The 24,327-nt window shown below is 39.2% G+C and overlaps 1 protein-coding gene across 5 annotated transcripts in view; it reads left to right on the top strand.

Annotated features, from left to right (window-relative positions):
- The first annotated feature begins 5,159 nt into the window (after positions 1 to 5,159).
- The window catches only part of SEC16B (SEC16 homolog B, endoplasmic reticulum export factor), a 58,108-nt gene continuing 38,940 nt past the window's right edge, over positions 5,160 to 24,327 (top strand). Inside the window, exons 1-13 of one of the 5 annotated variants that reach the window (XM_025168460.2) lie at positions 5,160 to 5,284; positions 5,797 to 5,961; positions 7,567 to 7,918; positions 9,561 to 9,646; positions 11,505 to 11,625; positions 15,773 to 15,923; positions 16,131 to 16,278; positions 18,268 to 18,425; positions 19,333 to 19,394; positions 20,666 to 20,801; positions 21,444 to 21,674; positions 22,593 to 22,690; positions 22,791 to 22,872. In XM_025168460.2, the coding sequence (XP_025024228.1) occupies positions 7,632 to 7,918; positions 9,561 to 9,646; positions 11,505 to 11,625; positions 15,773 to 15,923; positions 16,131 to 16,278; positions 18,268 to 18,425; positions 19,333 to 19,394; positions 20,666 to 20,801; positions 21,444 to 21,674; positions 22,593 to 22,690; positions 22,791 to 22,872 (1,560 nt within the window). In that variant the 5' untranslated portion in view covers positions 5,160 to 5,284; positions 5,797 to 5,961; positions 7,567 to 7,631. Of the gene's footprint in view, positions 5,285 to 5,796; positions 5,962 to 6,433; positions 6,576 to 7,566; positions 7,919 to 9,560; positions 9,647 to 11,504; positions 11,626 to 15,772; positions 15,924 to 16,130; positions 16,279 to 18,267; positions 18,426 to 19,332; positions 19,395 to 20,665; positions 20,802 to 21,443; positions 21,675 to 22,592; positions 22,691 to 22,790; positions 22,873 to 24,327 lie in introns of those variants that run through there. The other 4 variants (XM_088128450.1, XR_015793462.1, XM_025168462.2 and 1 more) reach the window with 4 other exon arrangements.

Below are 24,327 nucleotides of genomic sequence, written 5' to 3'. Positions count from 1 at the left end.
CAGTCTTTTTTTAAAATTAAAACTTTTATTAAGATATATAAAAAGTACAGTTAAAATACAAATCAAAAAGTACAGAAAAGAAAGAAGATAGTCCAGGTGTGTCAGCAGGTTATGATCAGAAAAAGTCAAGATGTTGGCCAGGATGGTGTGCTCAAAGCTCTACCTGTTTTTTTTTTTTATGTGCATCATGACAATCACACCATTGTGATCACCATCCTGACTTTTTTGACTGTACCCTGTGGACAGTATTGATACGGCTTCAAGGTGAAGCTTGACAACAGTATGAATTGATCACCAGTAGTCTCAGCAGGTGGCAACATCTGGCTGACTATTCTGGGCTCAGAGGCTAAGCAGGGTCAGACCTGGTTAATGAAACCTCTAAGGACTCTCAGAGCTAAAAGCTAGACTAGAAGGTCAAAAGGGCACCCCAGAAGAAAGCAAGGACAAAGCACTTCTGTGTTGAAAAGTGAAGGTTACCTGATAAATTACTGACTTGAGGAAAGTGGGTCCTTTTTAAGTAGTTCACTAGTCTGACAGTTTCTATAAATTGAGATAGGATTCTCATGATAGAATATATATATATATATATATATATATATATATATATATAAATAAATGCATATGTGGTCTTATTTAGAAAAAAATAAAATAATATTTAATATTTCTACAGAATGTTAGTTGTTCAGATCACGGTAGTCTATTAGGAAAAACACTTTTAATACAGGTAAGAAATGGTGACTAGAAATGAATAAGCTTATCCTTAATAGTAATGATTGCATTATGAATTGTGTTAATTTTTCAGCCAAAGAAGTTCCCCAATATTTAAATGTCACCAATTTAAAGAAAAATGTGATTTATTTTTCCGGTATTTTGCTTTGTAATTTACTTTTCCAGTGTTTAATAAAGGAATTGCATTATTTTTTTTTATATTGCAACAATTTATATTCCTCAGGAAAAATAGACAATAATCAATGGCAAACAATGGCATGTTGTATTGTCCTGCTTCTTTCCAGGGCATTAAGGTCTTTTGTATGCATAGCTGTTATATAATTCTGTTTCTTTGAAGGTGGTAACATTCTTTATTGTTTGTAGAATTTGCGGTAATTTGATTGCTTGGAGAGTATATAGCTATACCTGCTTTTATTTTTGCATTTAGTCTTCCTTTTATTGTCTATTTGTAGAATTCTGCTCATTGACTGCAATAAAGTTTTGTGTGCTTGTATAAATAGAACAAAATTCTAAATAGCCCTCTGGTTGGGAATGCAGGAGGTAGAATACATTGAAATGGGAAAGAGAGGTAAGTGTTTCAGACCATGATATCACTGGCAAAGAATGAATATCCTTCCTGCTTTTAACATAAAACCTTTTGCAACCATAAGAGCAGAAAATGTTTGTTTCTTTTCTTGCCTTAGTGGTTTCTACACCACTGTTAAGTAGTTGAAAAGAATATGAACATCTAATAAAAAATTCAGTTTTCCAAAATAGAATATACAAGATAATTCCTAGCCTGAAGGGATCCACCTTATGTTGTTAAAGGGACTACAGAACAAGCTACAGTAGAGCTCAACTGCTTCTTAATACTTACTGTGTATCATCTGATACTTCCTTTCCAGGTGGTTGTGGGTGTTGCTCAGCAGTAAGACGGTAACACTAAAATGAAAGAAGAACCAGTAGTGGTTGCTTTTCAAGTTATATCACCTCTGACTTAAGCAACTAGAAGCACGTCCTTACTTACATAATGACCCTACGTTCTGAAACTGGCTGTCCCTTCAGCCAGAAATTTGGCCTTGGAAAGAAGGCAATACAGGCAGTCAGTCACTAGGTGACTGTTCCCCAATTTGAAGCCCTCCAGATTATGAACTTCAACACCCATTATTCCAATGCAGGATGACTAATGGTTGTATAGCCAAAGATGATGGGAGATGAAATTCAACACTCTGGTAGTACCATGTTACAAAAGCTGTGCTAAATATTGATTTTGAATTAATTGTGTGGCAGCCATTTTTGACACCAGAGAAGAATGGCAGGCATGCTAAAGGCATGCTAGATTTATCTCTGCTTAGTTGGTCCTCCTCCTCCTCCTGCCTTTGAATCAGTGTTGGCTCCTAGCAACTGAGAGAGTGACTGGCCCAAGGTCACCCAGCTGGCTTCATGCCTAAGGTGGGACTAGAACTCATGGTTTATCAGTTTCTAGCCTGATGCCTTAACCACTACACCAGACTGGCTCTTGTTGCTTCTTAGAAACTAATTATTTGTATTAGGTGGAATGAGAAGAGGTGAAGGGAATGGAAAGAGAATAGCAGCAAAGCAACAGATTGATAAAACAACATGTCTCCCATCCCTTCCAGTTTCCATTGCCTTTTGAATGAAGCCTATAAGGAGTCTCAGCCTTCTCACAATTTGGTTCAATGTGACTTCTTCTCATCTGAACGTAACTGTAGGTGGACCTTTAAATGAAGCAAGCCACACTAATACTTGGGAATGGGGACATGCCAGAAACACTGTTAAGATTTTACACCACCAGTATTTAGAAGGTCCATATAAGTTTTTCCAGTCTCAAACTTCACTTCTGTTAACTGCGGGAAGACTTGCTGCTGGTGCCACATGGCATGTTGCTTTTTTAAGACCAAGGTATGCCCTCTCCCACAGGTATCAGTTAGGAGTGACCTACAGACAATGTTCGTAATCAGATAAGAATCCCGAAAAAATCTGTACTTTTTTCCCTAAAAAATAAAACTCTTCTGGTTGCCAAAAATCAGCTAATGGTTGAATAAGAAAGTAAGAACCAACTAACCACACTTTAGCTTTCCTTATCAGATTGCATTAGTTCAAGAGCTCCTTCCCAAATCCAGGAGGAACCATTCACAAAAGAGGCCCCTGCTGGATGAAAAGAAGAGACAGTGTTCATTGGTTCCTCCCCCAGATAACCAGCTCAACAGCCCTGGCTCTGTTCTGAAGGCTGTTCCAGCACTGAGGGAGGACTAACGGTCAGGAGACATAACCTATCAGCATAGTTCCATCTAAAGAACTTTGGATCAAGCTAGTGTGTCTGCATGTTTTCTTTCCTTGTTTGATGTTCTTTATAAAAATAATTATGCTAGAGAAGCCTTCACCAACCTGGAGCTTATTTAGGGTCTCAAGTCCCATAATTCCCATCAAGCATGGCTCATGCTGCCGGGGTTTATGGGAGCTGATATCTAATATGTTTGGAAAATTATGAGAGTTGAGGTCTAACATATTCCTCTTTGCGGTTCTAGAGGATGAGATATAAAAGTTCATGCTGGACAACTGGAACAAAGGAGCCAGAATGATGTGTGTTTTCCTTATGAGTGTACAGAGGTCTGGGTGTTTAGAGTCCTACAGCATGATATTTTGAAGCCTGCTCATAATAAGAACTGATATTGCTAATTCACCAGAAGAGTGTTAGGTTGAAGTTTCACAAAATATACATCACAAATGGCAACAAAACGATATGAATTGTATAGTAAAATATATTTTAAAATGTAACCATACAAACAAGAGAAAATAGATGCACCTATGCAGTAGAACAAGCTTGCCCTTTTTAATGCAAAGACTACAATGTCAGTGGCTGACTGTAATCCATCCTAATGTATTCCATACCACAAAAAGAATAAAGTAGAGATAGCAAATTTGTCATTTCAACACTTGGACTGGAGAGGTCAGGCAAACAAGAGAAATTAGAGGAAAAAAAGGGGTCTTCTTATGCTTAGTCAGAAATGCTAAACTCCAAATTGAGATTAACAGAACACAATTTGTGCATTCACATAATATCCAATGTCAAATAAACAGTTTTATGACTTAATGGCTGGTTCACCCAACATACCAAGAAAATAAATAAACAGAACCCATTTTCACTTACATAACATATGAACTCAGCTGTTTCATCTGTGTAACTTTTTCAGAGTCCTTCAATTAGAATGTGCCAATTTAAAATCCCCTGTGTCCTACATGCTTGTCTATTGTAAACTTAGTTCCTTGCCCAATTACATGTACGTAATAACTGTACTACCTGTACCTCAGTTTCCAGGGCTCTGAGGACAGATATTTTCAGAAATCACATCCAGCATAATTCATTACATATGGTAAATAGAATAAAATAGTATAGAGTAGAATAGAATAGAATCAAAGAAAACAAAACACTTGGGGTATTACTATCCCACTGATTTGTTTTCATGTATGACTGATTTTTACACTGTATTGTATCTAGGAAATGCAAGGAAGCAGACAGGCTCCAAATTAAACCAGATGGACTCCACGCTATTCTTCCTTCTGCAATTAGAACTGACGACTAACTACCTCAGCAATTCTTACCACCATCCAAGAATGTAGTCCAGTATTGATAGCAACCTTATAAGTGAAAAGATGAACAATGCAGAACAGTGGCTGTTGGAAGTCCAAGCAGCAAATGATCCTTCACCTCCCAATTCAGGCTGATCGTCCACTCTGCTTAATATAAACTGTAAGTGGGTGCCTAGCTTGGATCGGCGCCCCTATAGAATAGGGTAGGTCTTTTGAAACGATCAGGGGAATCAATACTTGTAATTCAAGACAGTAGATAAGCCCAAGAACTATTTCAGTCCTTTGACTTTCTCGACAAACCCTCGATCAGAGGCTCACTGACGTGAATGCCCCCCAAACCCAGGAGAGGGACAAAAATACGCTGGAATCCGTCGCAGCGGGAGGAAAAGAGGCTCAAATAAGCATATGACTAATCAGACTGAACAGCATGGTTCCGAAATGAGAGAAAAATATGCTGAACCGAGCACTCCCCCGCATCTTGTAGGAGATCTGCAGCGCTAATTCTCCCTTTTGGGTTTAATCATTCCTGGCTTTTACACACACACTGAATTCGTGCGCAGGTAGGAAAACTTTTTTTTTTTCTCAAAAAGCAGCCCTTGAATATTTTTCTTCAAACATGTAATTGGTTGTCTCAAAACACACTTTGCAACGTTGATTGCAACTCTGCCTCTGCCAGCGCATGGCAAACATAACTATAAATTGCCGTCAAAGTCCTCGAACACTGGAGTGACCTTCTTTGCATGGCGACGTATATTTAACTACCTAACGTTTCCCTCACTCTCAGAGCGTTAATGAATTAGCTCCGGCGAGGAGGAAGAATCCCAGCTCGAAGGTTCCGCTTAGCTGACGTGGCAAAGGAAGCCTGTGATAGCGACTGTGCTAACGAGTCAATACAGCAGCCGAGCTTGCTGCTAATATGGGATGCAGAAGCATCTGCAAGCGTTTTGGTTTAGTGGTAGGCCTTGTAAGTAATCTCTGTAAAAGTATCAGTTGAGAAAAATTGGGTAGATTTAGAAGGTAGAGCAAGGGGAAGGAGTAGTTTCCAAGTGAGGAAAGAGAAACGTGTATAGAATGAACTTTGTCTCTAAGAAAACTTCATAATTTCTTTGGGGGGGAGGGGAGACGAAGGAAAATAATTATTTCTTTCTTCTAATGTTTGTTTACAATCATGTGTGGAGAAAGTTTTATTCCAGCTAGGAATTAGCCCTGGGTGAGTTTATGTTCAATTTATCTTGAATTAAACTGCATGATGACCTGCCTCCCGTTAGATGTTGCTGTGATCAAAAATGCAGCTAAAGATAATGTGAACTTAAGCAAGATGGCACATTCAATTCTGAGGTGTGTCCAGGTTTGAAATACTTGTTCCAGTGGCTACACTATGTGATAGAAGAATTTCCAGTATTACCCAAGGCATGAAAATGTGAATTAGAATTTCTTTTTTCTACACCTGCATAATCTAGTAACCGTGTATTTCAGAGTCAGTGCCATGTGAAATCATCAAGCATTTTGGCTTGGAAACAAAGGATTTGTTCTCAGCGCCCCATAGTGTGTCCTCTGTCTCTGATGTAATCAGCTGGGGCTGAGAGAGTGAGCCAAGGACCTCCTGGATTCCATCTCTCTTCCCCCATTGACTCCATGCAGGCAAGTTGCTGTCTTCTCCAGCCAGTCCTTGTCCTTCCTATCCTCTTCTGCTTAACCTGCCGCTTGAGGACAACTTTCCCAGGCAAGGATTTCACCTGGCCAGCACTCACTTGGTTTTAAATTTAGGATAGCTTTTGGAACATGGGCACGTTATGGCTCTTGAAGCAACTTGCTCCAAGCCACTCATTTTTCATTATAAAACCCTAAGAATATTTGGCTCTCATGTAGAAAGGGTTACTGGAAGATGTGTTGGGGAGGGGAGGGGGGGGGAAACTGTGATGCAACGGCCTTGGCTGAACAGCTTTCCATGTACTGTATTTTAAATGAATTTTTGCCTCTATTTTAAGTGATGCAAAATGCACTAAATACTTTGTTTGTTTGGAAGGATCCAATATACTGTTTACAAAGACTTTGCTCTGCTCAGTCAGGGTTATTGCATTGTCCAGGACTTTGACACCAGGAAAAAACAGAGAGTACTCATCTAGAGTGGGTAGAAACTTGGTCAGGTATCCACTCACGTGGCAAATGGACTTTGACAGCTGTCTTGGAGACAGACCAGTACCGCTGAGGCCAAGCTGAGAGAGCTGGAGCTGGTGGTCTCATTTCTAACAAAGGTGTGTGTGTTTGTATGTAGGAGTGGTTGCGGGTGCATGCACAGGAGGTAGCATTGCTCACTCACGTTGTCCTGGAGTTATCCTGTAGCATCTTACATTTTAAGACTGAAAACTCTTTTTTCTGCTCTTCTGGTGTGTGAATGAAATAGGTTACTTTACAAATGTTAAAGTTGCACAGTAGACGGGTTTGATAGAGATGGATGCAATCAATAAAATGTGTTACTGTCAGATGTTTGTATCACTCCCTGCTGGATTGGCAAAATGTATGACTTGTAATGACTGATGTATAGATAGAGCTTGGGCTGTATATCTGTATGAGCCTTTTAAAAAATGGACTAAGAGGCCAGAAAGATCTCAGGTTCATCCATCCTTTAGGGAATTGTTACAGACATCTTTTCAATATGGTGATATAACAGAAAAGAGATTAAATAGTGAGTCAGGAAATAATCAGTGATATCTCATGTCATCATGAATATATTACTCAATAATGAATGTATTTATTAAGCTACTGTTTTCTGGTAAACCAAGCAGGATATGTTGTACAATTTTGAAATAATGTATGTGGAGTGTTATGATTATAAATTTTAGATTATGTGGAGTATTATGATTATAAATCTTCATTGTCATTTGTCATTAAAAGTTACCAATGTTAGTGTGAAAACTAACTGCAGTATTAAAAACTTGTAAGAATTCTGTGCCTAAGGCATAAACTTGTTTCTTAACAGTAGCTTCATATACTACACAGAGGTGAATAAATACTAACAATCTCATATCTTTTCCAAAGGAAAAAGAAAATATTTTTTTAAAGAAACCCCTTAATTTATAAAGAAGTTATAGATAACTGTGGGACATAGCAAGAATATTCTTCCATGTAGTCTTCTGTAGACCTATAACCATGAGGGCTAGAAACCCTGAGAGTTTGGCTATCTTGTTTGGAAGAATGCTCTTTTTCATTGAACCTACTGTCCTTTGATTATTTTTATGTTTTTAGGAAACTGAAGAAATTTAGTTACTGAAAAAAATCTAAATAGAAACAGTTCTGACAAAGAACCCCAAATGGACTCATGGATGCCACCACGACAGGCCCAGGGGCAAGGGAAGCATGCGGCCTGGTTTGAAGGATATAGAAGGGGCCCATGGAGGGAAGTTTACCATGGCCCTCCACCTCCCCATTTTAGGCACACTGACTACCATCCTGAATTCCAAGTAGGACCTCAGCCTTGGCTAGATATTCAGACAGAACATCACCATCCCATCCATCATTCAAGGTTCCAGAACTCTGTGAGACCAAACTCCAGGGCAGAGTATTACAAAAGCAGCTATCCTGACTGGTCTTACACAAGGTAAGACTCGCATGAAAAAATAAGAAGTAAAATGTTGGGAAATGATGCAGACAGACAAGCAACACAAGGAGGTCCAGTTTGTGATTTTGGCTGGTTCTGAATCATAGTCTGAAGAAACCAAAATTCCCTGATTTCAGAAATTATGGGAAACTGTCTTATTGCCATCGGGGTGGTTTTGAATCTTTTTCTCTCGTGTGTCTATAGACTGCAGAGCCCTGCATGGGCTCCCCATTAGGACCAAGTGCCACCATAATGATCTTAATTTTGGCCTTTTGGACCCTGCAGTGTGGTTGAGCAGGTACATCCCCACAACATCTGTTTGCTCAGCCTCCTTGGCACGTTTGGCTTTTCCGGGTCCTCTGGCAGCAAATTCAAGGTTGAGGCCTTCCAGGACCTGGTCCCACAGCTTCGGAATTGGCAACAACAACTAAGCTTTATTTTGGTCATAGACCAGCATGAGTTTTGTTTAATCGGTAGGAATGGGGATGTTCCTCTGACTGTGGAGTTGTGGCTTTTGGGCTGATCATGGTATCATGCTTCCCTGGCTTGTATATTGTATATTGCTTAATTATATTTGATTTAATTATTTATATATTGTTAGCAGGTTTTATATGGTCTAGCTTACCTATTCTTCGTATTGGAAATAACTGTTTAGCATTCTACTATTTTTTTTTAGATTTGCCTGTGTTTGTACAGTATTATGTACAGTATTTCTGTTCTGCCCTTATTTTAAGCATAATGATAATAATAATAAACTAGTAGTGAACATTTATGATCAACTCTCCTAAACACAAACAAGAAGAAAAAGGAACGGGTTCCCAAAGTTCAAACTTATTCATTCATATACAATTGCAAAATTGTGAAACAATCAGGACCGAGTTGTTCACTTAATGGAAACTATAATTTCCTGCTGTGTTTTAACCAGGCCTTTGTATCTCCTAAATTAGAATGCAAAAGCTTTGTGGTCATGCTGATTCTCTACATTCCACATCTTCCAGTTTGTCCCATCCTTTTGTCAGTGTTGTCACCACTTATTCTGCTGAATTATGGATTACTAAATTCAGCACCTGCTGAGTCAGTGGGCCCTAACCAGTTGGTTTTCAATGTAATCAGTGGTCTTCCTTCAAATTTTTAAATGATTAAATAATAGACTTAGGAGAGAGGGTTACATTAATGACCAAATGATGATGATATATTATAATAATAGATAATGATCTATTATTATTATGCATAATAATTATGCAGTGACCCAGCTCTCTGAAAAAGGCTCTCATGTTGGGAAAGGTAGAAGGAAAGAGAAGAAGAGGATGACCAACAGCAAGGTGGAGGGACTTAGTTACAGTGGTTACTGGTGCACCATTGGAAGACCCGAAGAACCAGGTTGGGGACAAATCATCATGAAGAAAATCTATCTGTGTGGTCACTAGGGGTCAAAAATCACTTGATGGCACAGAATCAATAAATAATAATAGATAATAATAATAATTATCTATTATTATCTTATGCAGTAATTTCTGGATCTGTTTTTGATGAACTATTTCCAGCTATTTTATTCTCTTCAACCACAAAAAATGTAGACTGTCTACCAAAGCAGATTTTTCTGCCTATTATTTGGCTCATTGCCTTTTGGGTTACCCTTTAGGCAGGGATACGAAGAGGTGCACCGTGGGTTTGTGGAGGACCATGGAGCATACCAAAGATTCGCCCAAACGCATCCGAGCGAAAGAGGTACTGCATTCCCCATAGGATAAATGGCTGAGAACAATATGTAGCTAGAATTCCTTTCTCCAGTCTGGTGCCTTCCAGTTCCATTGGGCTAAAACAATTTACAGTTTCCAACCAGCACAGGCAAAGACCAATCTGTCTGGAAATAATGGATGTTGGGGAATGCTGAAATAAAGTAATCTTGCTAATGTAGGGTGTGCTTGTATTTGTGTGTGTTTATAGGAAGTCATTTGTAAGCAATTCTTTATTCTTTATGTAACCTTCATATCTTAGTATAGTAAGGGACTAAAGTTCAGGATGGTTAGAGTTTGAATGTCTTCCCCCCAAAAAAAGATAAATGCAGCAGGCCTGTTAAACCACAACATTGAAATATTTGTAACTTACTATACTAACATTTAAGAATTGCAAAAGGATTTTGAAATTCCCTACTTTTTGTGTCAGATTTTGAGACTGAGGATGGCAGCCAGTGTAGTATTTTGGTTAAGGTGTTGGACCAGGACTAGAGAGACCCAGGTTCAAGTCCACCCTTGGCCATGAAATTCACTTGGGAACTTTGAGCCAGTCACTCAGCCCAACCTAGCTTATAGAGAAGTCCTTGTAGAGAAAATTGGGTAGAGAGTGCTAAATATATGCTGCCTGCAGGTTCTGGAAAAACTGGGAGATATAAATGTAACACATAAAAATATTTCAGTATCCAATCTGGGTCTCAGTCTCAAAATCTTCTTCCTGGGATCTAGTCCTAAATCAAAAATGCTATTTCAGTTCTGTGCCCCCGTTTGTAGGCTGTAAATGTAAAGACTGGGGAAAGGATGGGGGAGGGTTGCAGGAAAACAGTGTGGAGCTAAGAAACAATTAAGAGAAATGAAAGAGAGTTGAGTCACACCAACATTCCAAATATTAGCTGTGGGTTATGGGAGTCCTACTTGTTCTTGAAGGGAAGCTATCGTTGTAGCATCTTCCTTCTATTAGCAAATAACCACTGCAGGTTATGTCAGTCTTTCTCTCTCTCTTCCTCCCCCTTTAACTCAGCCTTAGTCCAGATTCCTGTGTATTGTTCCAACCTTCCTCTTCTTTCTCCAGTTCCTCCTCTTCCTCTCAAAGCATTTCATCTACAAAAAGCATAGCTGCTATTTTCCTCATCAATTTCTATTTCCCCTTGAGACTGTAAAAAACCACAGGCAATTCTACTTACTCCTAACCTCATTTAAAGAGAACGATGGGTCAAACTAATATAATATATATATTCTAATGGGCATGTTTAAAAAATTAGGTGTGCTATAGCTAGGTTGCAAATATCTGGACAACCTCTAGATGGAAGTAGTGAGATGCTGAAAACCTGCCATCTTATGGTCTTTAAGTTTTTTGCAGCCCAAACATGATAGTTCTAAAAAATGAAAGCTGCCACAGGGGGTTAGTTATGATTGGGACTGTGAAAATACAGAGAAGTCTTTCCATAGCCTTTCTGCTTATATCATAATTTGACTTAAATAAGAAAACACTCCTGCAGTGGTTATTTGCTGATAGAAGGAAGATGCTACAACGATAGCTTCCCTTCAAGAACAAGTAGGACTCCCATAACCCACAGCTAATATTTGGAATGTTGGTGTGACTCAACTCTTTCATTTCTCTTAATTGTTTCTTAGCTCCACACTGTTTTCCTGCAACCCTCCCCCATCCTTTCCCCCAGCCAAGGTAAAAATTCAGCATTTTCTAACCTGTTCCCCTACTGCAAGGCATTGTTGAATTGTGCAGTAGACTGTCTGAGGAGAATGGCATCCCATTCCTCTATGCCAAATTCTGACTAGCCTTCCATTCTTAATGCATGCAAGAAGATCTATTTGTTTAAATTTGCTTTATACAGATCCAAGATGGAGAGATAACTGGAGTGAAAGTGCAAATTCCTGGAACCAGAATTACCACAGAGATTATCAGCCTAAGGGCGGCACAGACTCTTTGGGATATTATGATGCTGTACTAACTCAGTAAGTAAAATTCTTGAACAGAAAATGTCTAAGACTGTCCATATCCAGTTTCTGTTTTCAGTAGTGTTGGGTCATGACTGAACCCAACCTGGTAGCCCCCATATTTACTTACAAAATCTCTGGCCAGCATGATTACTGGTTGGCCAGGCTGAGGATAGAGTTGTAGGTGTTACTCTAATTTTTGCCTTGTCTGTTCAGTGTTTGTGTATATGCGTGCCCTCTGGAGACTTATTTCCCCACTGGAGATGTTTTGGGCTTTTCCAAGTGAGATGTGTGAGAAGATGGATTCTCTTTCAGGTTTTCATGCATAGAACATCTATGCATTATCTTAGGGTTCTAAGATAATTATATCGAGAATGTCAGAAATGTTCAGATATGGCATTGAACATATCCTGAGAGCATATCAGTGCAGTGCATGTATCTCCTGCACGGTAGGATGTGGCAAGAGTATGCTGGCTTGCAAGGTCATTCTAGATTAGAGATCCTTGCTTGAACCAAATAATGTGAGCGCACTAGGGGCAAAACTGAGCTTTGGCTAGAATGGCGATTTGTGAGTATCTGCTTAGATAAATGTTTGTTTGTTTTGAGTACTTAGCTTAGTCTGTTCATGCATATATAAAAAATGAAGTGAAAAGCATGATTGATTTGATTGGTCAAATCTTATGGTTAAAGACTGAGAGAATCACACAAGGATTATAAGGGATTCTGAATGTGGAACAAATTATTTTTACATAGTATCAAGAATGGATTTTAGGGAATAAAGGACACATAAAGAAAGGAAGTAATTGGAAAAAATGAAAGTAGAAGGACTGCAAGAAAAAATGTGGGTCCTGCCTGAAAAAGTTTTAGAAGATAAATGAATCTCCCAACAGAATGAATGAGAAGTGTATAAAAGGAAAGACGACATGGAAGCTGCTTGGAATGTAACAGAGTAGTAGAGAAGATTGTGGAGTTATACTAATAGGAAATAAAAAAATGATGCAGAAGTAAAAGAAGCTGTGGATTAGGAAAATGCACACAAACACAAGACAGCTGCAAAAATGAGAATGAGAGAAAGATATTGTATGAAGTGCATATGGAAAAAAGACAGTTGTAAAGTATGTGTTCAACAACAGCAAGGTATGGTTAAGATTTAAAAAGGAAGATAAAACAGAGTGAATTCTTTTTGAAGTGGAAAAAAGAGCTGAACTAGAAGCCTCCAATAGAGTGAATGGAATTAAGAATTAAAATATAAAATGATGTGGGATAAATCTGAAGTGAGGTAATGCTGGAAGGAATACAGGATTGATTTGTACAGGAATTATAGGGATATATCAGTGATATCAAAACACATGCTATAAATGTCCAAGAAAAAAAAACAATGAAGTTAGAAATGGGAATGTTGCAAAACAATAAGGCTGCAGGTGTAGATGGTGTATGTAGTTTGCTTATTTTATTTATTTATTTATCGTATTTATATAGCTGCCCATCTCACATAAAGTGAAGGGCTACACAACTTCTTTAATGTGTATGTGAAGTTTATGTCTGTGCCTTATTGGAAGAATGCTGTTGTTGTTATCCTATACAAAGTGGAAGATAGCAAGAGTGATACATTTGTTAAGTTTGCCTGAGAAGATATGCCTGGGAAGGCAGAAAGGGTACAAGAGATAACAATGACCAAAATTAGAGAACTGCAGTATGATTTTATTTCAGGCAGGAGGTATGCAGTCTAGATTTTGCTCTTCAGCAGGTCATTGAGAAATATAGGGATATGAGAAAGTTTACTGTACATTTGTTGAGTTAGAGAAAGTGTATGATAAAGCGAATAGGCTGGAATTATGGAATGGTTTATGTGAATATAGAATTGAAGGTTGGTTGTTGAATGTGATACAAACAGTATGTTATGGAATTAAAGATGCCAGAGAATAAATGGAAAGTTTAACAAATGGTTCAACACTGAGCAGGGAGAGGGGCGAGACACATTGCTTTGGTTGTCTACTGTGTTTATGGATAAATGTATAAGGAATGGTTGTGGTGATCTTAGAATTACATTGGGATTGAATGTGCTTGTATTTTTGTATGCAGATTGTGTTATAGTATTGCCTAAGAATCTGACTGATTTGTACTGAATGTTAGATAGATGTATGATATTATGAAGGGTTTAAATGTTGATGCTAAGATTTTAACAGCTACATTGGTGAGAAGATTAGAAAAGGCATTGCCTGCTATAATTCATCCTGAACCAACAATTCATGGAAGAGTGTCAGGTTTCAGGTTGTATAAGACTTCTGGCTGATATAATAGCCTTATACATTTAAATGTATTAATCTGCAGTGTTAGCTTGGATATGGACAAGGCTTTTGATACAGTTCAAATCATGGTTTTGTTTCAAGTATTGCAGGAGTTTAGATTTCCTATAGAATTAATTTCTTGGATTAAAATGTATTATCATAATCCTTTTAGTTTGTAATTTAATTGAATTATTTCACCAATAATAAAAACGTAGGGTAGAACTTGTCAAAGATGTTCTTTATCTCATTAAATTTTTAATTTGGTGTTAAAACTCTTAGAATGGCCTAATAAAACTAATTCATTACATTAAAGGCATTTGTATAGTTGAATTTGAGTATAATATATTATATGAAGATGATAATTTTGAACAATCATCTAATCTAAATTAGAAGTGGCACACACACACACACACACACATATATGTTCAATATTCTATATAATAAAAATCTAATATAAAACATATTAATATAATATAATATAATTACAGTAAATCAAATATTATGTCAGTAGGTTGTTTGGAAAATGTTAAGGTGTTTTTTATATTGTTCAGAAGCTACCCCAAGGAAAATACCCAGTTTAGTGGGTAAGAATATTTCAAAATGTATCACTCAGATAAAAGAGGATATTGAAGGATGGATGAAAATACCCTTAGCTTTATTGGGAAGAAGTAGTGTTGTAAAAACAAATTTAGCATCAAACTAATATATATTCTGAGAGCAATGCTTATGTTGGTTAAGCTTAAATATTTTAAATAGATTGTTAAGTTAATGATTACTTTTATGAAGGGAGCAAATACCCAGGTTGTCATTAGCTTATTAATCTCAGTCATATATTGGAATGGAACTTTATTAGCTACATACGATTGTGGGCTACAATCGTAAGATTGAGAATTATAATTTAGTATCCTTCTGGTCCTGGGAGATCTCAGTTCTAATTACAGTAGGAATTAGATTACTTTTCCAGCATTGAAGGTAATTAGATATAGGTAATTTACTATAGGGTTTTTAAATATAGTAGACTAGGTTTATTTTTGTTAATACAATAATAATGATATAGTTATATTGATATATTGCTGTTTAGTTTATATATAATTTCATAATTAAGGTTTTTAAAGAAATGCTTTATACAGGTAGATAGATAGATAGATATGAGAACCTGTGCCATGTTGTGGTTAAGGTGCTGGACTAAGAATGGGGAGACCCAGATTCTAGTTCTCCCTTAGGCATAGAAACCAAGTGGGTGACTTTGAGTCAGTTACTTTCTTTCAGCTCTAGACTGGGAAGTAAAAAAATAATAATCTTCCAACCTGTATTGGACCAGTGTAGTAGGTTACAGTTCATAACCTTCAGTGAAGGGCCTTCATCCTTCAGTGGATTGCTTTAGGATGATGATGATGATGATGATGATGATAATGACAACGACAATACACTGCTGCCAATGTCAAGTAATAAGTCTACCAGGTCTGGGTTGCAAAAATAGGGAAAACTGCTAGATGGCAGGACAGAGGTACAGAAAACTGCACCTCCTGTAGACATTTGTAGCTCAGAATTGGTAGTCCTGCAGTAAGTTTTGGGGAGGGGGGCATTATCAACAAAGGGAAACTGTGACCCCCTCTCACCTGGCACTAGCCTTAGCCTTGTTCTGAGGTGAGAAAGATCTAAGTGAGACATTTGTCTTACACAGTTTGCTATGTACACATCATGAGGAAACTGGGTCAAAATTCTGAAATATTAGAGCCTAGTAGGGAACAGTAAATACACAGCATGACTTTCAATTTATGTACTATACTTATCATGGTGTTTATGTGCCTTGCAAGGAGACAGACATATAAATTTGCTACAGCTCAATCTTTTTCTTTTTAATTTTTTTCCTCCAGATCTAAGAAGCAGGATTCCTATGAAGAAAGCTATGCTTCAAAGAAAGACACTTCCTATGATATCAGCTACCGTTCTCCTTTGCTGCTAGGACAAACTTGGGATGAATTCCAAGAGAACATTTTGGAGAATGCCACTGTTCCAGCCCATGAGGTACCTAATCTCATTCTTGCTGACTGTTTAGCCTGGAATTGTTTAGTGTCAGCAATTGGTGGGAGGAAAGAGGTCTAGACCTTGGAATTTCCTATTTTTTTCTCCAACAGTAAGATTCCTTGGGAAATAAGTTATAGATTATTGTGTTTTGTTTTGATTCAGGCTAGCATTCTCTCCCATGTATTTCCTCTGTGTTTCCCCATGTAGCTTTCATTGCCTGAGGGGCCAATCCCCCTCCAACAGTATAAGGAATCTGGCCTCAGTTCCAGCAGTTATGAGCTTAGGCACTATATGGAAAATTCCTCCAACCACTATGAAGCAACTCTGTCCAAGGATTGGAACCCAATTCAGTTAGGTGAGTTATTCAACAAGGTTAACATGTAGAGTCAGGGTAACAAGGCTGAATATTTGTCGAAGCCTGAAGACTGGATAGATCCATGGTGAAACTCATGGGTAGAGTATGAAAAAATTCTCATTTGGTTCAAGAGAACCATCTGAGGATTCCCCTAAACTTTAATGCTGGCACTGGATTGGGCTAAAAAGCTGGAATAATTTCATAGCAGTTTGTTCTGCAGAGAGGGAGAGAGGTTCTGTGTATATGGAAGGTCTGAATAGACCTGTCAATGAAAATCTTTGTCAGAATAACATGGCCGTTAATTTATTGTTGCAATACTAGAACTAATTTGGCTCATTTTCATTTGAAGGGCATGGGATGCTAAGATTGGAGAGAAAGGGCCTGTTTTATGGTCTGCCAAAAGGACAGGCTGGATGGTCTGAAGGACTTGGGTTTTTTTCTTTTTTCTTTTGGTATTTGCTCCACATTTATGTAGTAGTTCTGAGTTATCTCTATTCCCCTTCCCCACTTTACGTTGTTCCTAAAAACCTTTTTAAAAAATCAGTCAAGCTTTATTGCTGTTATTCCTACCCTCCGAATAATACCTTTAAAAAAATCCTAGTATTATTTTTGTTATGTTCATTATTGTTAACATTTGAAAGTTTACTCTAGGAGGGTTTGGCTGAAGATGCTGAGTAGAAAATATTGAATAAACAATATACTCCTGTTGTCTGCCCTAGATTTCCCTTTAGATTAGGTTTTTAAGAGTATTGACTAGACATTCATAGCTAGATTAGGCTTGATGGCAACAGCTTTGTGATTTTAAAGATGGAATGGTTCCAGCCACATAAAAGGAGAAGTGATGCTCACATTTAAAAGCCAAGTAGCTATATAGAAGCAGAGATTCCAGACATCAGCTTCCAGTAGCTTCCTTCCTTGTAGTTTCTCTTCCCATGTGCTTTTCTCCCAAGCAAAGCCACATCAAAGTGCAGCTGAAGAGAAAAGGTCTAAGTGAGAGAAGCTATAGACAGGGCTGCCAGATCTGAACTACAAGAATCTGGATGACCATTAGATGGCAGCCAAGAGTTAGAACTTTTTTTTTTTTTGGTTATCATCTAACGATCATCTGGATTTCTGCAGTCTGGATTGGCTATGGGGTGATGAGCCACTGGCAGGAATAATGTTTTGCACTTCACAGTCACATACTCTTGACTTTTAAAAGCACATTTCTCCCAGGCTCTTTCTACAAAATGTATGTACTTATGTGTTTCAATGCATGGAACTACGGCCATTGCTCTAGTGCAGCTTTGAGCAATTCTGTTAGGAAATAGATGAAACAAAGGCTCTATTCAGTACCTATTAGATCTCCATAGTCTCTGTGTGACTAGGGGCCGACAGGAGGTGGGTATTGCATTTGAGGCAGGGATGCATAAACATCTTAATCATATTACCACCCTCCTTTTCAGTTTTGAGAGAAAAACGTCATTGAAATAAATGGACTAATGCACATACTTCCATATGGAGCTGTTCTGTTGTACCTAATTTTAAGGACACGTCAGAAGGAAAGGATGTGCTCTCATTCCTCTGTAATGAAAAAACTGGATACCTGGCAAATAGTGACTGATTGAATTTGTATGCTACCAGATCCATATAGACTCATGGCAGCTTGTAAATGTCACATTAAAATGTCCACAGTAACAATATAAAACACAGCAAAATCTCTGTGATACATTATATACAGTAAAACATGCACAGTAGTATTACAGTACAATAAATTCATGAATTCATCATTAGTCCATAATAACCACACATAAACCAACACCACATTTCAAAGAATCTGGACTAGAATCCAGCTTGATAATCTATCAGTTTCTTGTCCACCCTATTTGACTTCTGAATAGGCAGAGGCAGGGACATGGTTTGCAGAGCAGATGTGGGGATATTTCTATTTGTAGGTCATCATCCAGGCCATTTGTATACCAGTAAAACGTCTCTCTACTTGTTTTATAGCAGAAGACGTCCAAGCTATGTCTAACCATGTGGCCTCCCCAAAATTTACCCTCCCTCATGTACCTCTGTGTTTTGGAGCTGGAGGGCAGCTGGTTCGAGGATGTCCAAATGATCCAGCAGATGGACAACCTGCCCTTGTTGAGATACATAGCCTTGAGGTAAGCATCTAGTTGCCCCTTGGTAATAAGGTATGATATTACATATCTGCTTACATGGGATCAGAACTGTGGCACTGTTTGATTGCTCTTTGTCTCTTATTCCTTGGCTTTACTTCCTTCCCTGATTTACCTAGATTATATTTGGTCCCAATAAAAAAGAGCATGTTCTATTAAGTGTATTTTCTTCTACAAGCACTTTGTGTCCTGGTAGCATGTTGTTATAAAGCCTTCTCAAGACACCCTCCATTTCTAACCATTTGGCAAACACATCCAACGTGCTTTTCAACATTCAGCTTAAATACTAAATGCTCTGAAAGAAGGAGAGTGCAGAGGTTCTGTGGGCAAATAAAGTCTATATTGCAAACTGTATTTTGTAACCCACTTGGCCGCAGAGATCCAGGTGAACTGTAGTTAAGGGACTGCACTGTGAGTTAGGAAGAGCATGATTCTAAATTTCCCCTCTCCAAAGATAAACTCAGAGGTCTCAACTGGTGGCTTTTGGGCTCAGTTTAGATTTACTGTCAGACAGACTCTGACACCCTTTCAGATCAAAGAGATTGATATAATAAATATAAAGTTCTTTGAACATTTAGAAACCAATAGAGTCAGATTTCAGTATGCCACAGAAAGGGAACCAGAGCAGCACAAGCAGGTACGCAAAGGGCGTATACTTTCTGCTGGCTAAAACCAGTATATTGTAGCACACTGCCTACACCATAGCTTGGCTTAATGAGTGTAGGCAATTATGATTGGAAACCTACCTGTGAACATAATAGTTTCTTTGTTTTGGCTTAGTGTGAGCTGTAAATCCACCCTTTATGAGTGAGCGAGGCCATTGTAGTTTATTGACAATTCTGCCATACTGTAATTAGTGAGCCAGGCCTTTGAACCTGCTTCTGTTTTACAGATTATTCTACATGACACTGCTGAGCAGGAAACAATGAGAATCTTTCCAGGACCTCTGATCAGGTACAAGACCGTAGAGGAGAATAGGTTTGCCCTTGTCCTTTAAAACACCATCCACATAATGGCAAAGTTTGGACTAAGGGTAACAAAATAGAAGTAGGTGAATCTAATCTAGGGGAAAATTTAGGAAGTTCTCCTGTGTCAGGTCCTTAATAAGAAATGGATGCCATACAAGACTATTTTATTTAAAACATTTATATAGCTACCTATCTTAAAGCCAAACTCTGGGTGGCTTACAAGCCCAAAACAAAACAATATGTGCAGCAATAAAAACAAAAAGTAAAACCCAATACCAGGTGCTGCAACCACCCTTCCTTGACGCAACTCCCAACGTTCTCATCCCATTCTAACCTCACCCTATATCAGCGCTTGGGGGAAATGCTCTCCTGAAGGCTAAAAGGGTGGTTAAGATGATAGTATGGTTATACAGTCCTTGTTCATCCTGACAAAGTCTGCCTCGTGATACATGGCGACTAACAAAGGATGCCACTGGGATTTTCTGCTTCAGGCATTGCATACCTTAAGGGGGCCTTTTGTTCAGGCATTTTCTCAGGACAGAATCTGATATCTATTTGGCACGATTTGGAGATGTTTTTAATATGCTGAGGATTACAGAAGTATTGCACAGTAATCCACCTGCTTCAGTTATGTGGCAGAAGACTGAAAGGGGAGAAAGGAGGAGAAGGAGAGAGATCTGTACATATTTCTTGATTATTTGATGGAGAATGTGATTACTTGGACCACCAACTTCTGCAGCTAGGTCAAAGTGATAAGGCTTACTTTTGCTCTCTAGATGCTGGATAGATTGCTGGCTTGCCAGAAAGTTCCTGTTATGGGAGCTGGCAGAGCAGCCTTTCTAAAGTATGTAATTGCTGGCTAATGGTCCAGAATGGCTGGCTGACATTTCATCAAAGGGGAATGGTGACAGGAAATGGTCTCCTAATAGCTGGGAATCGCTCTCCAGCTTTGGGAGTGAAATACTCATCAAAGAGGGTGACAGTTCTGGAGGAGGCACACAAAATGGCAAATGGCAGTTTGATGTATGAATGTGGAGAGAATGAGGCAGAAAAAGCTGGAGGGAAAGAGGGGGGTTAACTGAAAACTGGGTGTTCTATAGTTGATCTCTAGGGAACGTGACACATGGCTATCTGGGACGTGTCTTTGCTTTCCCGTGAACTGCTTATACAAAATGGCACAAATATTACACAGATGCATTAAATCTCTCCTGAGATTTAATTATATTATCGTTGTGGCCTTCTTTTCTTCTCTTTCAGGGAAGATCTGCACAAGGTGGATGTGGTGACATTCTGTCAGCGCAAAGCAGCCACTGGCTGTGACCTGACCTCTAAGCAGGGCCGAGATTCGGCCTTGCTTTGGAAACTCCTCCTCCTCCTTTGCCGACAGAATGGAGTAGGTATAAAGGAAGGCATTCCTGGGTGGATTGGCTGTGGCAAATGATGTATTCAGTCCAGTCGGGGTGGGATGAGTCTGTATTCTTGGGGGTGGGGGTAGGGAGGTTGTTCCTGTAACTGAATATGCTCTGCAGACCTGCAGTATTTTAATTCCTTCTTGGGTGGGTGGGCTTATTATATCATTTCCAACCTGACATAGTTACTGGTCATGGGGTCCTTGGATTCAAGAACAGCCTTGATTTCTTCCCTTACCCTTGTTTCCCCCAGTAGTGCCAGTGGCCCCTTATTGCTGTTGGAAAGACTTTGGTCAGTCTTGTGCCTGCAGAGGTTTTTGTAAATGAATGGAAATCAACCAGAGCTTGTGGGCTGCCCCCCTGGTGAAGCTTCTCTCCACCAGTGAAGGGGTTCCTCAACCCTTTCCAAATCTTCTGAGGTAGCTTCTGGCAGACATTAAGACTATGTTCTAAAATCTCAAATTCTAGCAGTAAAGTACGTGAGTTAACCTGAAATACAGATTTGAAGAGTGGGAAATCAGTTCTTGAATCAGGTTTTCATGAATTTGAGGTGCTTATTATCCAGCAAAGTAAAATGTTACAGCCCACCCATCTAACACGTGCCGTTTTCTCCCTTCCCTTTGCAGTCCATGGTGGGGTCAGATACAGCTGAGCTGCTGATGCAAAATTGTAAATACCAAGAAAAGTACAAAAGACAAGAGCCACGGGTGAACCTGATCAACCTGACCGATGAAGAATGGCCAGTGCCTGGCTGTGGTACCATGGACCTTCTCACAGGGGAAATTGTCCCAAATGCTGGCACACCAGAGCAAATAATAGGGAAGTTCACCAAGCTCCTTTTCTATGGCAGAAAGAAAGTAAGGGCTACATTTCCACATTTGCTTTCTGATGGGATTATGTGTACAGAGCCTTGGATCACACTCACATCATTATAACCTCAAATGATTACTCATATGTCTGTGAATCCACAATTTCATTTCCGCATGAGAAATGCAGTGAGAATGCAAACCAGACACAATATATTTCAGTGGAGAAATATATTGCTTTTATTGAGAAGTACAACACTATTAGACTGTCTTTTAATTAAACTCTATTTTAAATTGTTGTACTCCACTGGTTTTATTGTCTTGCTTTATGGAAGTTTGTTTTATTATTATTTACTTTTGTCAAATTATTTTCATGGAAGAATGTTTTTATTATTTTTTGTATAGCTCTCCGGGCTCCTTCATGAGGAAAAACAGTAAAAAAACACCCTAAATTATAATATGAATACTTAGGCAAATGATTATATTGGTTCAGAAGTGACAGCTTGATGTCTTTTACATGTTTAGGGTTACAGTTTACACAGTCTCTTGCCACTGGCTATGCTTGCTAGTTGGTTTGAAACATCTAGAAGTTGCCAACCCCTAAAGGGTAGCAGACAACCTGCTTTGCATGCAAAAAGTCCACAGGTTCACTCTTTCGGGTCTTAAAGAATCTCAAGTTGCTGACCTCTCTGCTTAATACCTCTGATACCTATTGGTTTTTGTGAAATATAATATTAGGATAATAATGTTTCCCAATGCTTTTCTTGATTCTCATATCCATTATAGATACTTAGACAGAGCACTACCCTGTCTATGGGACAAAATGGGGGCCACTGAAATCTAGGCTAGCTCTCACCTGCCCTGAACTTTGACTACTAATCATACTGGAGGATGACAGTATGGGATGGGGTAGGGTGGAGTTGGTGGATGTCAAGAGCTGACTTTTGATTATGGTTTGCTTGCTCACAGGAAGCCCTGGACTGGGCTATGAGAAACCAGCTGTGGGGCCATGCACTCTTTCTATCAAGCAAGATGAATCCAAGGACTTACAGCTGGGTCCTGAGTGGGTGGGTAGAATGCATTGCCACATCTTCATGTCAGCCTATTGTTTTTTAATGTCCATATTTGCCAAGCCTGATAAAAATGCTTTATTCTGTCCTGTTGCAGGTTCACAAGCACATTGGCCTCCAACGATCCTCTGCAGACACTTTTCCAGCTCATGTCTGGAAGGATCCCCCAGGCATCTTTGGTATTGATTTCTGCCCCCGGCCCCTCTGCTTTCACGGGTCCTATGTATATGGCCTAGGCAGGATGGACGTGGAGGCAAGCAGACTGTCAAGTGAAGATGGACAATGAAGGGCAGCTTAGATGGAAGAACCAAGCCTAAGACAGCAGTCTGATAGGACCAAATGGAATCTTCTTGGCCCCTTGAGTCATGGATTCTTTGTGCAGGGAGAGCAGGCCAGCAATGCTAGAAGGCATCTATTAGAGTGCATAAAGTGGGAAGGTACCTCAGTCCAGACTAACCCAAAGCTAGCTTTTGATAAAAACAAAGCTTTATAGTAAGAATGGGCACCTAAGGGGTTTGCTGGAATCACTTACTGTTTTTGCCTTTCTCCTTCCTGCCACCTCTTTGCACTTGATCATCTGAAGATGGCATGATTGCTGTAGGCATGGCATATGTGCAATTCTAGTAAATGTCTACAAGGCTCACTAGAGAGGATTGCTCAGCCTGTTCTAGCTGTCAATATGGACAATAGCATGCTGACACCAGCAACGATTATGGATTGCTAGGATACCCAGACTTACTGTAGTTGTTGGATGGGTAGAATCCAAGAATTTAGCTAGACCAACTTTCTCTATTCTGATATTTTAGTCTAGGACTTGACCAGGTTTGTTGACAATGCTTGAGAAGGCAGGAGTTACAGTAGTATTTGGAGGGCAGCGGGTTAGGAAAGAATCAACTATATCTTACTCATTTATTTGGTGGCTAAAGCTACTTAACTGCTGGACATGTCACCTGTACCTGAAAAACGCTGAGGAAATATTTGTTTATTGATGTCTTAAATTTATTGGTCATGTCCTGGAAATCATTAAGAATAATGTTGGTCTAAACCAAAAGTGACTACAGCTAATCAATAATATCAAGGCTGAAATGGAATCAGCTGATTCATATTTAGGCTGGGAATTATGGTCTAGCAGCCTAAACCTCAGCTGAACAGAGAAGTGTGGAATGCTTTAAAGTGTGGCATTTTAAAATGCCGTTCTAGATGCCTCTTTCTGCCTGCCAGTTTTAGGGCCATATGCTGCACCTGTCCATTTCCTTCTGAGGCTGAAAGCGGTGGTCTGCTGCAGTCTACACAGACCTAATGAGGGTGCGGTTGCTACCTCAGATATGGCTATCCTGAGTTGCAGGGTCTTGACAGGAGTACCTCGTTCAGGCAGCATTCTGAACATACACTCTACCTTCTGCCTTTCGTAAATGATTAGGGCAAATTAAAGTGGGGTTTGAGGAATGAGATGGCTGCTTGGGGTGGAGGTAGTCTGAATGAAACACTCTGGGAATGCCCATGGAGTAACTGTTCTGCTACTACCCCCTTTCTTGCTGCATTATTGACCTTGTTATTTCTGAGCATCCAGAGCATCTACATATGTGGTTTCTTGGGACAGGTTCTCCAGCCAGTCTAGTGGTTTAGGCAGTCCT

Source organism: Python bivittatus, unplaced genomic scaffold, assembly GCF_059951505.1.
Source record: "Python bivittatus isolate LINGU-HERP-01145 unplaced genomic scaffold, Pbiv_v1 ctg000700_np1212, whole genome shotgun sequence".
In the NCBI taxonomy this organism is placed as follows: domain Eukaryota; kingdom Metazoa; phylum Chordata; class Lepidosauria; order Squamata; family Pythonidae; genus Python; species Python bivittatus.
Note: the sequence above shows the minus strand (reverse complement) of the source record. Positions and strands in the feature narration are given on the sequence as shown.